We start from the raw sequence: 11,431 nt of genomic DNA on the forward strand, positions 1-11,431 counted from the left end.
TTTTTTTAGTTTTTTAGTTTAAATTCGCGTTACTTTTATATAAATTTTGTTCAAATTTCGTGTGAATATCGTTTAAAAAATATGATTTTAACTTTCAAATCCTATCGGGGCTGACGTGTGGAGACGCCGGGGTGGGAGCAGCATCCCTAAATAGGAGATGCTCTGCCGGCGTCCCCATACGGTAGTGCAGGTGCCCTGTCGGTGCCTATTTGGGAGCCGCCGGTGAAGATGCTCTTAGAGTCCTGATGTCGTTCTTAGGAGCTTGAGCTAGAGTCTCATGTAATCCATGGTGTCCAATAAATATCCAGTTTTAGCAGGGACATAAAAATGACAATTGTCCTCCGCTTAAACAAGAACTATCTGAATGTCCTCCTATCCTCCCAATCGAGCTACCTTCCCGGGTTTCGCCGTCATTGTCCACATGCTCGATCGCAATCTGTGTGGTCTGAGGACTGAGGTTAGTCATCCAGAGAACTTAAGCCCGTGATTTGTTTAACCTATCTTCAAGGAAGGTTGTATACGTACGTAGCTCGTCAACTCTGTGGCTTGTAGAAGTAAAAAGAGAACGATCGCGCCCAGCGCACAGGACTGGTAGTAAAACCCAATTAACAAACAATGTCGCTCGCGCCCACACGGTACGCCATGCCACCTCCTCCCCACCACCGTCGCTGTTAGCTCAAAGTCTCATGGAGTCGCGGGTCTTCTTCCAGCTTAAGCAGGCGCAGCGCCGCCCGATTTTTAAAAAAACTATGTCGCCCGCGCAGCCAGCTTGGATGCCACGGCCCACGGCGATCGCAACCGCACGCGCGTATATAACGCAACCGCCATTCCCCTTCCTCCCTCCAACAAACTGAAACACCACCTTGAGATTCGGCAGCAGGGGAAGGAGAGGCAGGTCGGGAACAGAGCACCGGTGGTTCTTCATCCGTCGCCGGCCGCCAGTATGAAGCACAGGTCGTCCCTGAAGATGATCCGCGCGCCGCCGCCGGTGGGAGTTCCGGCGCGCGGCTGGGGCGGCGGGAGGACGCTGCTGGTGGCCGTCCGGAGGGACGCGGCCGGGAGGGAGCTGCTCGCCTGGGCGCTCGCCAAGGCCGCCGCCGCCGGCGACCGCGTCGTCGCGCTCCACGTCACCACCGCCGACGTGTTCGGGATGGAGGAGAGGAGCACAGCCGCCGCCGATTCGCTCGCCTCCGTGCTCGCCGCGTACGACGGCTTCTGCAATCTCAACCAGGTACTACTTGACTTCAAAGTTCAAACTGGGCCACCGCACAACTCTCTCTTCTTCCCGCCTCTTTGGTATGGTCCGAGCAATGCCTGCTCAGTGCTCACAGCGTTCTCTCCTTCATCAGATCAACCTGGAGCTCAGGGTCTGCCACGGCTCATCCGTCAAGAAGGCTTTGGTGAAGGAGGCCATCTCCTACGGCGCCGCGCAGCTCATCCTTGGGGTCATGAAGAACTCACCTCTTGGGTACGCGACAATTTCTAACTGTCTGCAGTTCATCTATCGACAGGCTCGTTTGTTGCAAACGAGTGACATTGTTTCGGTTCTCGTCCTACGATCAGATTGTGCGCCACGGCGGTCGCCAAGTACTGCGCCAAGAGAGTCCCGGGCAGCTGCACGGTTCTCGCAGTCAGCAAGGGCGCCATCGTGTACCATGGCAACGCGGCGCAGGAGCAGATGAACCACTACTGCTGCACAAGTATGTTCTGCCAATGCAGTTTCTTCTGAATTTTGCCATTGCATACCTTTTGACTTTTGGGGTTCAGGTTCAAATTTCCTGACAAGATTCAAATTGTTACAGTGTCCCCTCGAAGAACTTATTCTGTGGTGGCGGAGACGCCGCGGATGATCTACCGGAAGATACTCGACGCGGCGGCGACGGTCGGGGAGAAGGCTCGGGATGACTCGGTGATCGGGCATGGCCGCTCGCTGGAGCGGAACGTGTCTATGCCAATGAGCGCCCGGATCTCGCGGAAGGTGGCGGCGGTAGCACCGGCAACTCCGGCGGCGAGGAGTCAGCGGCGAGAACTGCCGGAGGTGGCTGCCGGGTGGCCGCTGCTAAGGAAGGACATCATGCCTGCCTCGCCCGAGTGTTCCGAGGTGTCCGTGGTTGAGTGGGCAATGCGGCTTCCAAGCCGGTGCTCACCGCTGACGCCGGTCGGTTCAGCAGCCCCGGTGACCGAGGAAGTGTCTGAGGAAGTTCAGGAGGAGTTGGCTTCCATCAGAGAGAAGTACTCTTCAACGTACACCATGTTCAGTTACCGTGATCTTGCGAGGATCACCTCTAACTTCTCCTCAGGTACATAGACAATGCATTTCACTGTCAGTTCTGAACGTTACTGACAGCCAATGTTCTTGGATATCTGAATACTGCTGCTGATGATCCATTGAATCCGCTTTTGTGCAGATAGTTTAGTCGGGAAAGGCGGCACGAGCTGGGTTTACAGCGGGCGCTGCGATGACGGCAGGGAGCTAGCAGTGAAGGTCCTGAAATCTTCCGATGAGGTGTTGAAGGAGTTCGTCGCAGAGATCGACATCATCAGCTCCATCGACCACAGGAACGCCATGGCCCTCGTCGGGTTCTGCGCCGAGCACGGCAAGCTCATGCTGGTGTACAATTACATGAGCAGGGGCAGCCTGGAGGAGATCTTGCACGGTGAGTGCATGCTTAATTTAGTAAACCAAAATGCAGGTTTCCGAATGCTTCCATCGCCATGGAGGTTTATGAAATGAATTGAGGATTGACGTTGCTGTATGTGCAGGTGAGAAACAAGGGAAGGGTTCACGGTTAAGTTGGCCGGAGAGATTCAAGGTGGCTGTCGGAATCGCGCGCGCCCTCGATTATCTCCACGGTGGAGGCGGCGGCGGCAACGAGCGTCCGGTGGTGATCCACAGGGACGTCAAGTCCTCCAACATACTCGTCTCTGAAGATTGCGAACCAAAGCTCTGTGACTTCGGCCTCGCGCTGTGGGCGGCCGACGCGGCGGCGCAGATCACCGGGGACGACGTGGCCGGCACGTTCGGGTACCTGGCCCCTGAGTACTTCATGCACGGCAAGGTCAGCGACAAGATGGACGTGTATGCTTTCGGCGTCGTCCTCCTCGAGCTACTCTCCGGGAGGAAGCCGGTGAGCTCCGGCGGCCCCAAGGGCCAGGAGAGCCTGGTGATGTGGGTGAGTATCCGACACCGTCTTAATCGTCAAGAAATGGAACATTCCTGAATTGTTCTGTAATCAAATTTGTGCTTGATCAGGCGAATTCCGTCGTGCAAGGAGGCAAGCTAACGGAGCTCGTCGACCCGAGCCTGCCGACAGAGGACGGTGATGCCGGCGAGGTCGAGAGGATGACCATGGCCGCCGCGCTCTGCATCACTCGAGCCCCGCAACACCGACCGAGCATGGCAAATGTAAGGAGATTTAATCTCTGGCTTTCTTTTTCGGAAATTTTTGCTTAGTGGCCTTGTCATTCAGCTAGCTATGCTCGGTTCGACAGTTGCTCACATGCTACATTTTGTCTGAACTTGTCCAGATTATCAAGCTACTCGACGGCGACAGCGACGCCATCCATTGGGCTAGATCGCAGCTCGGCATGTCAGACACCGGCGACGATTACAGCGAGGAGTACTCGGCCGTCTCTTCCGAGAAAATCGACATCCAATCGTACATCAAACTCGCGCTGCTTGACATCGACGTTGACGACGATGACTCTGCTTCCGTGTGCAGCGTCGACTTCATCCCCGCCAACATGTCGCTTGAGGAGTACATGAAGGGGAGGTGGAGCCGGTCATCCAGCTTGACTGAAGAAGGAGGCTCCGCCCATGGCGGGAATCCCAGGATTTTTGTGTAGATATCAACCATTCTTTTGATTCTTTCATTTCGGTGTATATATTGAGCAGTTAGGAGGGTAGTTACGAATGGGGATATGCAATTCCCTTGTCCAGTTTTGATGTTTCTTCTAGTTAGTCCTCATTGATTTCTTACAACATTTGTGTACCCTACCCCAAAGCATCAAATGAGAAAAGATTGTACATTCAGTTTAAAGTCTTTACTATTATCATATTAGGAACCCACGATGTCTGCGTTCCTAAGGAGCAGGGCGGCCTGGGGGTCCTCTCTATCCAAGCCCAGAACTCTGCCCTTCTCGGGAAGTTCCTCACTAAGCTTCACTCTGACACTGACGCCCCCTGGGCCTGCTGGTTTCGTCGCTCGTACGGCTGGAACGGATCCAGGGACCTTGGTGACAATCACCATCTTGACACCCCCATCTGGAAAGATATCAGGGCCGGTCTCAAAACATTCCGTTTATTCTCTCGTGTCGACATCGGCAACGGGGCTTCCACCTCCTTCTGGTTCGACCTCTGGACCGGGGACGCTACCCTCCATGAACGCTTCCCAAACCTCTTCTCCCACGCTACCCGAGCCCATATTAATGTCCACACTGCTATGACATCCGACTTTCGCGGCACGCTTGGGCCGCGCCTTTCGCAGGCCGCTGAGGCCGACCTTCGTGTCCTTGCAAACGAACTTACTATGGTGGTCCTGCGCAATGATGCCCCGGACGCTCGTTTTAGCCGCCTCGCTAACACCAAGCTCTCGAACAAAGGTTTCTACTCCATTTCTTTCAGGCATCTGCAGATCGATGATGTGGCGGACAAGGTTTGGAGGACCGCTGCCCCTCTCAAGTGCAAGATTTTCTGCTGGCTTGCAAGAAAGAAGCGCCTTCCCACCAATGAACGGCGGTTCCAGCACCACCTCGCCCCCTCCGCCGCATGCATGTCATGCAACCATGATGAAGATACTGATCACCTGCTCCTCCTTTGCCCCTGGGCCCTTGAAGTATGGACCTTCTTCTACTCTGACTATGCTACCAGGGGGGTCTCTCGCATGTCCGACCTATGGACATCTATGTGCCGAAGTTTCGAAGAGGCCACAATCACTACGGCCATTCTATGGAACGTCTGGAAACGCCGCAACGCTCGGACTTTCAACGGCGTTGATGAAGACCTTGCATTTGTCTCCCGCAGGTGCATTGAAGACATTAGGCTTTGGGCTCACCGTTGTACTACCCCCTCCTCCTCTTCTGCTTTAAATAATTGGTGTAATGGCTCTGACCCCCCCGAGGTCAATATGCCCCCCTCCCCTCTCCTCTCCCCTCCCCCGCCCCCCTCCACTGTAATGATTCCGTGTACTCTTGGGTTTATTTATAAAGTTGTTCAGGCTGGCGCAAGCCCGCCGTAGCCAGGTTCAAAAATATTAGGAACCCAGTAAGATACAAGACAACAGTTCTCACGAAAAAAATAAACACGGAAGATCCCAAGAAAAATAAACACCGAAGATGCCAAGAAAAATGGCACTTGTCCAAACAAAATCAAGGTTGGAGAATTTGGATTACAGATAGTGTTTAACACTCTAGTCTGAGATTTCTCAAACTTAAAATTATGTGTACGTCCGATCTAATTACCCAGCTTGTAACTATTATAGAAACTTAAAATTTATAGGTCGTGCTCAATACAATAATAACCGTCAATTCCACAAATAATTCTGAATCTTCATCTCTGGTTTACCACCCATGTGATGTTCCATGAAACACCTAGGTCAACGGAAAAAAGGGATAGATTGAATGATTATGCCTACCTGGAACATGTCATGAATGCTTCATCACATGTATCAACATGCATTAACAAGCACGACCATCAAACAAACAGCATATGTAACATACAACAATGCTTCGATAAGAGAACCATGTGCAAATTATGCAAGCATCAATGGACAATGGTGATAATTGCACCAAGGTCAACAGGAATGAGAATGATACCCTTGCAACATGATTAAACCCAGGTAAACAAGTAGATGAATGGATATGCAAGTTAACATCAGTCACAAACAGATCTTCAACGACCATTGCTTGCATGAGCTAATATAAAGGGAAGTAATTAATCTTAATTTAGATACATCGATATCATGTAGGGAATAGAGCAAAACATCTGGGTCATAGGTGAATGTGGAATGTCAGTGCATTCCTATTTAGTATAATAATAATGCCATAATGGTTGACACTAAGATGAACACGGGTGCCCACAGCCAATAAGATCAAGCAGAAAACACGGATTTATAATCCAAAGCTTAGAACTAAATAAGTTTGATAATGGAAAGTGCATACATATGTTTGTTAATAGTACCACAAATTACATAGTACAAACGGATTGTCACACTAACAGTTCTTGCACATTCATGAACGAACCAGCTTCACATTAGGCCCCTGCTCACACCTTGTAGCCACCCATGTCCAGAGGAGGAACAAGGGTTTCACAGCAGGATGGGTTCAACTAAGCTGTCTCCGTTTTCTCCAGTGCTGAAAATTAACAAGTGTCAGTTCCATATGAAATAGCAAAGAAACCAACATAACTTACAAAGATACATAACAGCATCAACTTACTGTTGTAGTTGAGCAACTTCTCGATAAGGTCAACATGGGTCATGAGCATACGCCGACAGCAGTAGCGAACCAAGCCCAATGCGTCCAGAGCATCCCTAACAACATAAACCATCAAAAAAGAAGATGAATAAAATTAGATTTGACACAAAATTTAAACAGGATATGCAATGGTAAAAGTTATCAAATAGGCCATAAAGGACATTCACAGAAGTAGGCATAGGTACGATAATGAGGTTATTCTACAATTATTAGAACTGCTAATGATTTAAGTACCAACTGGAATGCATAGGTTAAGCCTCCATTGCCAGTTTCTCGATTTTAGGCATATGGGAGAACATAGATACAGAAGTCCAGGTGCAGTGCCACATTGCAAGGATTAGAGTATTTCAGAATTCAAGTGCATCATCCACAATCAAGAGTGGGCGCATTACGTACATAGTATAATTTACATCATGGACGTTTCCTTTGTCTTTACAAAGCCCGCTTACTAGAAACACAATATTACTCCATCAAGTCATCAACAGTATCAAACACCACAGAACTGGAGAGTACCTAACCTGATGTCACTTTTTTGCACCTCATTACTTCAGACACCAAGAGAATATCATATAAATTTTAGGATTGCACAGCGAAAAAAGCAACGCTCATCCGTACTCAGCTGGTTTACTAAACAGTCGCAAGACTCTTAACTGCTCTGCATATCTCAGTCACAGTGATATTTCAATGATATGACACTAGAAGACTTGCAGAGGTTCTTAAAGCAGGAATGCACGACATATACACTAGTGCTAGATTAATATAGCTCATCTCTGCTATTTTCATGGAGCCGGTCCACTTCAATGTTCATTGGTAACTTGGTGTACCTTAGTCACAAGCTGTACAGCGTTGCTCTCACATCCCTACTGTACACGAGCTAAATTCTACAATAGTTCAATCGATTCATCATCTGTGTTGCAACCCAATAGTCTATCACAGTTGTTGACATGTGAAACAGATCTTCTGCTCCCAAGTTCCTCACATAGAAGTGAACAAGCAATGCGCTGGAACTTATTAAACACGCTTCCTTGCAACAAGAAACAGAGTAAAATGCATGCTCCCTAAGCCCCCAGAACAGGATGGAAGACAGCTACTAGAATACACACAATCAAACTACAGAACGGTGATGATGCAAATGGGGTATAAATTCTTACCCCTCCGTGTAATCGGCCTGGAGGAGATCCAGGTAGTGGTCCCACTTGTTCCCGATAACCTGCACAAGCAAAGAAAATTAACTGCTGAGCTGATCTCCTATTGTTTTTTTATATATAGTGAAGGCCAGGAGTTCTGTCAATGCATTACAGTAAGAGAAGAACAAAGTACAGAATTGTTACATTACTGAATTTCAGATGAACACTTTTCAGTAAATCTCAACCTGGAACAATCGATGTGCCACACTACAACTAAACCCTATTGTTAAATCCTGGTGCGGACGACTATCCACCATGGACGAGAAAAGTCTCTTTAGTATTTGAGAGAACAGGTGAGTGAAATCTCATAAATCAACCACCGCAAGAACATACAAGCAGAGTTCAGAGACAGCGCGGATACCCTAACAGGCCGTGTGCCCTACGCCGTAGCACGAGTCCACAGAGGGCGCCCGACTGGATCACGAGCAATAGAAAATCGACGAAAGCCCTAGCGAAACGAAGAAGAATCGGCGACGCCGGAGACGCAGCCAACGAGAGGCAAACCCTAGAAGAAACGGCGGGAAGGGGGAGGAGCAAGGCTAGCTGAGGGGAGGGTGGAAGGGGGTTCGATGGAGTTTACCTTGCCGCAGGTGAAGCAGCGCACGGGGATGATCATCTTCGATGCTGCGAGTTCGCCGCCGCCGCCGCCGCCGCCGCCGCTGGACAAGGAAGGAAAGGGGAAGGGTTTTGGGGGCGAAGGCGGAGGTGAGTGAGAGGAAAGATTTGCAGGAACAAAGGTTTCTCTTATTACGATGGTCCTTTGCAAACACACCCCTAATCTGCCCTCAAACTCATAATTAAGTCTAATTTTGGTCCTAACATCGATTTAATGATGGTTGACCGGTTTTTTACTCTATTTTTTGCCATCATGGAAATAATTGGCTGGGTTTAATCTACCTGTGATCATTCCTCAGTCAATAAATAGAAAAGTACCCTTGCCCTAACACACATGTTTGCCGCCTCCATCTTTCTCGCTTGGTGCAGCAGTCCTCGCCACTTCAGCCGCATCCGCCTTTTCTCCTGACACAAAAGCCCTGGCATGTCCGCCGATTTTGCCTGTCTCGCCTGGCTTATCCACTCTAGTAGTGTGAGGCGTCTTCGCTAGGTGTTGGGGAAAAGTTAGGGTTACTACGATAAATGGATAATGATCATGATCTCATCGGTGAACGTTCAAAATGCTAATTGCACAACTTATCTTAAGGTGAGACGGTCCTACACGGACTAACCTGTCCAAATCTGTCCTCGATGGTAAAAAAAGAGTAAATAACCGGTCAACCATCGTTAAACCGCTACCAGGGAACAAAATTGAAGTTAATTAAGAGTTTGAGGGCAGGTTTAGACTAAAATAAAGTTAAGGGATCAAAGTTAGACTTTTGTGATACATGAGGGACCATAAGTGCACTTAACCTTATATAGATTAGCATGATTTGTTGTATACATTCCCAAATCACAATGATATTAAAACTAGTTGAATGCTCGTGCGTTGCTACGGTCTCTTAAGTTGATGGTGCCATGTAAGAAGGAACAAGTCTAGCAGATATGGTGATGACGGGTTCCTAGGGCTCTTTGAGGTGTTTGGTCTTACAAAACGAAGTTTTAAAATCGACAGTATCCCAAAAACTGTGTTTTTTGAAATGTTGAAAAAGGGGTCTCATAACCCTTTTTTTCTAAAACTGAGAAATGCAACGTTGCTCGTTCTTGTCGTTCCTAGTCGCCACATAGCCTCAAGAGCTTATCTTGATTTTCCCTCATCGATGACTTAGTACGTGCACAAAAATGGTGGACCTAGGAGACGTGTGCCGCCTACGAGGCCATGCTCAACGTCCACATGGCCGTCTTCCATATAGTTCATGACGACAATGACCAAACATGTCATAGTATTCTCGATCCTAGTACTATGGTATGTCAAAATTTTAACATGGTGTGTCCAAGCGGCGAAAGAGTAGTGCAATTTTCTAATACTTTGGTTTTCTGAATACTTTGCTACTACCAAACTTAGCCTAAACCTTTCATCTCACCTGATCTGGTATGGCGATGAAGCGTCCAACAACACCTGGATGCATTCTCGTGTTCGTGACGATAGATAGCAGAGTTGCATACTGGTGCCAAGGTCCTGGTGAAGACGGTCCTTGTGAAGTACCCTCTCCTCTCAGTCAACGGCACCGAGGGAGAGGTGTTCCTCGTAGTCCATTGTTCTGCAGATATAAGTTATAGGAGCTGAGTGCCCCGGCTCGACGCGTTGTGGTCACCCTTACTGCCAGATTACAATAGAAAATGCTACCAAACACATTAGGGGCATACTATATCAAATATGTTCCAAAGTGGACGAACCAGATGCCGACAAGCTTCATTCCTCCTTGTCGTAGCGCAAAAAAGGTGTGGCTGGAGCTGTGAGTCTCACTCATTGGTCGTGTGTATGAAGGTGTCCATGAACACATGCGTCCAAGTTTTTTTTTACCAAATTTACAATACAAAGCACATATAGAATCACCATTCAACAAACTGCAGTTTAACCAATAACATTATCTCATTGCTTTTCTCTAGATAATTTTCTGACTGTACATTAAAATATGGTACTATGAATCTTGGGTATTTGTAGCAGTAAAAAATAAGCCGTATGTACATGTAACAAGTGGAGAAAAGAATCATACCAAGAAACAATAATGGGATCATGAAATACATATAATCAGTGCACGAGATAGTGATTTTGAACTCCATTTATCTTGAAACGGGAAGAACCACAGAGGGAAAGGTGGTCCTTGGCGAACAATATGGCGGCTCCACGGTGTCTCGGCGACGCGAGAACTCAATAGATGTCCGGCAGCGCAGAGCAGTCAATAGTGGCAGCGGCACCAGCTATGCACCGCTTCTGTTGGTCCACCGGATGACGCGACCTGCAGCTAGGCATTTGAGGTCGCTAGGGAGGCAAACTCTCCATTGCCCCCGCCTCAGATGGCTTGTCTATGGGTGGAGTAGAGGAAATATTCGAAGAGAGAGCCAGAGAGGAGGTGCGAGATGAATAGGACCTGTAGTGTCAGGGATCAGCCGTGACCCACATTAGAGATCAAATGTGACAAATTGATTCAAGCTGCCGTTGCCGGCAGAAGATCGAAATGCAATGAGATCTGTGAAGGTTCATGTGGCATGGGGCGGCATATCGGGCTTTGTTTGGGCGTCCCAGATCTGAAGCTCGACGATTGACTTTGGGCAAGGTCCCCAATAGACATGCCCTAGAGACAATCGTAGCAACAGTTTAAACCCTATACACAGAAGTGTGGACGTTGGCGGTAACCCTGTAGCCTCAACCAGCCAGAGGACATGCTACATCACAAACCTACACCATTTACATCTTCGTGGAAAAGTAGAATTGTAAAGCATCGTAAGTACAATTAAATAGTTTTTGTACTAATAAAGTTATGGTCGTTCCACCAGGTGATAGTATTTGGGAACATCACAAAAGATCATTTCATCTGCATTATATTACTCTGACATTTTTGAATTGCATCAACTTACATGCTGAAAATTCGGTAACAACATCTGAGAACAAAAACCAGTAGTAGGTTATTCATTCCTGTATTTTGGCATTTTTTTCATCCAACATCAGGGACTTCCCAGGAGATGAAGATTACCTTTTATGTCCCCCTTTGTACTCACAGGGGATACATTTAGTCCTCAAAAGCACAATCAGTTCATGAACAACTTTGTCAATGCCCTTTCCCAAAGCAACTGGGTTAGCACTGTTGGGAACAACCAATAAGCCCATGCTCATG

General features: G+C 48.1%; 3 protein-coding genes across 3 annotated transcripts; 2 read left to right on the forward strand and 1 right to left on the reverse strand.

Moving 5' to 3' along the window:
* The first annotated feature begins 862 nt into the window (after positions 1–862).
* Positions 863–4,005, forward strand: LOC127304756 (protein kinase STUNTED-like). The gene is made up of 8 exons (XM_071820852.1): positions 863–1,231; positions 1,350–1,468; positions 1,564–1,700; positions 1,803–2,300; positions 2,409–2,657; positions 2,764–3,173; positions 3,254–3,406; positions 3,529–4,005. Exons 1-8 carry the CDS (start codon positions 944–946, stop codon positions 3,844–3,846), a joined length of 2,172 nt encoding a protein of 723 aa, XP_071676953.1. The 5' UTR covers positions 863–943; the 3' UTR covers positions 3,847–4,005.
* A 437-nt stretch (positions 4,006–4,442) lies between these two features.
* LOC139831557 (uncharacterized) lies at positions 4,443–5,237 on the forward strand. The gene has a single exon (XM_071820853.1). It carries the CDS (start codon positions 4,443–4,445, stop codon positions 5,235–5,237), a length of 795 nt encoding a protein of 264 aa, XP_071676954.1.
* An 870-nt stretch (positions 5,238–6,107) lies between these two features.
* Positions 6,108–8,376, reverse strand: LOC127299653 (DNA-directed RNA polymerases I, II, and III subunit RPABC5). Its single transcript, XM_051329659.2, has 4 exons — positions 8,242–8,376; positions 7,626–7,684; positions 6,436–6,530; positions 6,108–6,351 (listed from the first exon to the last, which is right to left on the reverse strand). The coding sequence occupies exons 1-4, from the start codon at positions 8,275–8,277 to the stop codon at positions 6,326–6,328; spliced, it is 216 nt and encodes a 71-aa protein (XP_051185619.1). The 5' UTR covers positions 8,278–8,376; the 3' UTR covers positions 6,108–6,325.
* Positions 8,377–11,431: the final 3,055 nt, after the last annotated feature.

The sequence above is a fragment of the Lolium perenne genome, chromosome 5 (assembly GCF_019359855.2).
Source record: "Lolium perenne isolate Kyuss_39 chromosome 5, Kyuss_2.0, whole genome shotgun sequence".
In the NCBI taxonomy this organism is placed as follows: domain Eukaryota; kingdom Viridiplantae; phylum Streptophyta; class Magnoliopsida; order Poales; family Poaceae; genus Lolium; species Lolium perenne.